We start from the raw sequence: 3915 nt of genomic DNA on the forward strand, positions 1-3915 counted from the left end.
ATAGATATTATATATATATATATATATATATATATATATATATATATATATATATATATATATATTATATATATATATATGTGTGTGTGTGTGTATTTGTGTGTATGTGTGAATTTTTTTCTCAAGGCATGTTATGATAATTATCATCCAACCAAGATGCGTAATAATAATATTGCTATCACAATTAGTGTTAATAAATTTGTCTGTGTATGTCTGTCTGTCTGTGTGTGTGTGTGTGCGTGTGTGCGTCTGTGTGTTGTGTGTGTGTGTTTAATTATGTGATAATAGCATTAATGAAGATGATGATGACGACGATGATGATATTTTCATTATTGAACATCGACGACGACTTTGATGAATTTACTGACAACATATTTGTCGATAATGATGATAATGATGCTAATTAAATCATCATTATCACCACCATCATCATCATCTTCACCAACACCCTCATCATCATCGTCATCATCATCGTCGTCGTTGTCATCACCATCATTTCAGTGAGGTCAAACAACGGCTTACGGTCTATTAACTTTATCTGATTCAAAGGCTTTGAAAACTTGATTGTAACTCTCGGGCGAAGGATAGAAGGAAGAGGAAGAAATGGATGAATGAGTGAAACGAGAATAGAAATCATCACCATGACCAAAGTGGGAATTTTGGGCGGGAAATCCTGGAGTCCTCCAAAACTTTGAAAATTTGTTGTAATCGAAGTATGGCAAGACTGGCTGTTGTTGTTGATATTTGTTGTAATTGTTGTTGTTGCTGTTGTTGTGTTGGTAGGTTGAGATGTAGTTGTTGTGGTTTTTATGTTTTGTTTCGTTGTTGGCAATGTTGTTGTTGTTGTTGTTGATTATGTTGTTGTTGATGTCTGTTTTTAAGTCATGCTTTTTCGATTTGTTTTTGTAGATATTTTTGCTATCGTCATCGTTTGTGACGTCATAGTTTTCACTTCCGCTCTCAACGTCATCATCATTATCAATGTTGTTGTTGTTGTTATTATTAGTGCTACTGCAATATCCGTTGTTGTTGTTATTGTTAAGATTATTATTATTGTTGTTGTTGTTGCTGTTGTTGTTGTTGGAGGAGGAGGTTGGCGAATCAGGCTCGAGTTTGGGTTCCGTAGTTACATCATCGTTAAAGTCACATGGTCTGTGATGTCATTGATGTCATTGTTTTGTTTTGAAATGTTATAAATTAATGTTATTGATGTCATCCAGTGTATGGTATACTTTTCTCTATCGGCATTCAGTGTCATCAACACTATTTTTACTGATGACACAACTATCATTAACATCATCATCAACATCATCATCATCATCATCATCATCAACATCATCATCATCATCATCAACATCATCATCATCATCATCAACATCAACATCCTCATCATCATCATCAACTTCAACAGACCCAGATGAAGTGTCTTTGGTTTCGGCGGCTCTATCACGCTGTCGTCTATTCTTGAACCAATTACTCACCTATGTGCGTGCGTGTGCGTGTGTGTATATGTGTGTGTGTGTGTATATGTGTGTGTGTGTATGTGTGTGTGTGTTTGTGTATGTTTGTGTGTTGTTTGTATGTGTGTATGTATTATCCCACGACCAACTTGCGTCGTCGTCAGTCCGGTAGATTCCGCCAACTCCCTCTTCTCCCTGGGTGACGGATAGGGGTTGTGGGCGTACCAGTCTCTCAATAAATTCCTGGATTTCTCCTTGAAACAGTAACTAGTCTCTTCGCCGTCCCAAATTGTCCGCGGTAGTGGGAATTTCCGACGAATCCGGTACTTGCCAACTGCCCCGAGTGGTCTGCCACGTAGCTTTAATTTTTATATTTTAAAATTTGTGTGAAAAAAAAATCGAGAAGAAAATAATTTTAAACAAAAATTCTGAATCACAGTACATGGCGTAGCCAAATTCTGTGGCGTTAGTTAAAGTTATAACTTTGTATTGCGATTAAATATATTATGATAAGGAAGATGGCAATGAAGGCGAAAAACTAATGTCTGTCTTTTTCAACAAAGTTCACATCAACATCAATTATGTGTGTGTGTGTACGTGTGTACGTGTGTGTGTCTGTTTGTGGGTGTTCGTCTTTACTTTTTCAGCTTCGGCGTAATGCCCTTTAAGCCACAGCATCTGCATTTTCGGATGAGAGTGAGGTGAGAATTGATGACTCTCCAGGATTCTGTACAATTCCTTGAAGTGGCCGCGGTGGTAGCAGACGACAGCTTTGGCCTTCAGGACGCTCTCGCATTTCTGAAGTCGATCACATGCCGGCAACGACCACAAAAATCTGATTTTGGTGTGCGTTTTGAGTGAAATTTAATTAAATAACAAGAACTTATCAACAGTTTTGAATATAATTTTTATTAAATCAAGTTATTAACGCAACTCAAGCTGCTACTAATCAGCATCTACCAACCTGGCCAGCCTATCAACATTTCCCCCACTCTGCAACACCTCACACACACACGCCACTTGCTCTTGCGTGAAACCAAACGTCTGCAAACTATCATTAGCAGTCGAGGTCGTCGTAATCGTGGCGGCCAGCGACGACGACGATGGCGACGACAACGTCGACGTAAAGATTGAAGCCGGTGTAGTCGCGGCAAGATCGATGGATCTCAAAAAGCATTTGTTATCGTCGTTAGGGCTGGCGTAGTGTTGAAAAATACTGCTTAAATGAACGTTGTTGTAGCTGCTATAGGGATCGTCGTAAAATCTACTACCGGCGGCTAAATCGCTGTTGCAGTGGCTGCTGCTACCACTGTTGCTGTTGCAATGATTGTTTTTGTTGTTGTTGTTGATGATGTTGTTGTTGCTGGTAGAAAAGGATGACGAATGGTGGAAAAGTGATGATGGATGTTGAGTGTGGTAGGATTGGTAGGTTGGACCGTCTGGAAAGCCGGATGCTCTTGACGGGAAGCCAACTGTTTGTAATGTTGGCAGAGGAATAAGTAAATTAAAATATTTCAACTAAAATGAATTATTAAATTAGTTGGCTAATTAATTAATTAATTTAATTAAGCTTATTATTGCAAGCATTCAGTTAATGAATGAAGTAAAAGAATCAATCTCCAATTTTAATTCTGGAAATCACACAACCAACTAACGACACCAACAAATGACAAACCGCACCAGCAAACAAACAAACAAACAAACACACGCACAAACAGACAAACAAACACAAACAAACACAAACACACACAAACAACCTACCAAACGAACATACGAACGACAGAACCGGCAGAAATAAAAGAAAAAAAAAATTGAAACAGCGGCGAAACAAAATCTGAAACTTGATAAATATATCACTCCCTGCTATTTCTCCAGACAAACAATACCAATACTGTAACTCTCAATTCTTTTCACCGCAATAACTTCAGTACTTTTAGTTCAATAGTTTTAATACCTGTAAGACGTTCTTTAATTGTAATTCTAATACTCTCAAAACTTTATTGATACAAATGTTGTTGCAGTCGGATTAACTGAAATCACTTTTACACCAATTTTAAATACATTAATGCTACTAATGCTACTTGTTAGCATCACGTTTGAAACGATGGTGACGATGATGCTGATGTTGTTGGTGTTGGTAATGATAATGATGATGATGATAATGATGATGATGATGATGATAATGACGACGATGATGGTAATGGTGTTGTTGTTCTTGTTGATGATGATGATGGTGGGGTTTTTGGATTGTTTTCATAGTTTGATAAGCGCAAGTAAGCGCTCTTTGCTTTGTCAAACTTAGTTAGATACGTAAGAGATGAAAGAAATAACTGATGGATGGATGGATGGATGGATGGATGGATGGATGGATGGATGGATGGATGGATGGATGGATGGATGGATGGATGGATGGATGGATGGATGGATGGATGGATGGATGGATGGATGGATGGAT

General features: G+C 37.9%; 1 protein-coding gene across 1 annotated transcript; it reads right to left on the minus strand.

Annotated features, from left to right (window-relative positions):
* Positions 1-1238: 1238 nt before the first annotated feature.
* HELRODRAFT_76318 (hypothetical protein) lies at positions 1239-2510 on the minus strand (the record flags this gene model as incomplete). Its single annotated transcript, XM_009016393.1, has 4 exons — positions 1239-1481; positions 1610-1819; positions 2100-2295; positions 2425-2510. Coding segments are annotated over 4 exons (735 nt in total), but the record flags the coding sequence as incomplete, so codon positions are not given.
* Between the last annotated feature and the right edge of the window lie 1405 nt (positions 2511-3915).

This window comes from Helobdella robusta, assembly GCF_000326865.2.
Source record: "Helobdella robusta unplaced genomic scaffold HELROscaffold_18, whole genome shotgun sequence".
In the NCBI taxonomy this organism is placed as follows: domain Eukaryota; kingdom Metazoa; phylum Annelida; class Clitellata; order Rhynchobdellida; family Glossiphoniidae; genus Helobdella; species Helobdella robusta.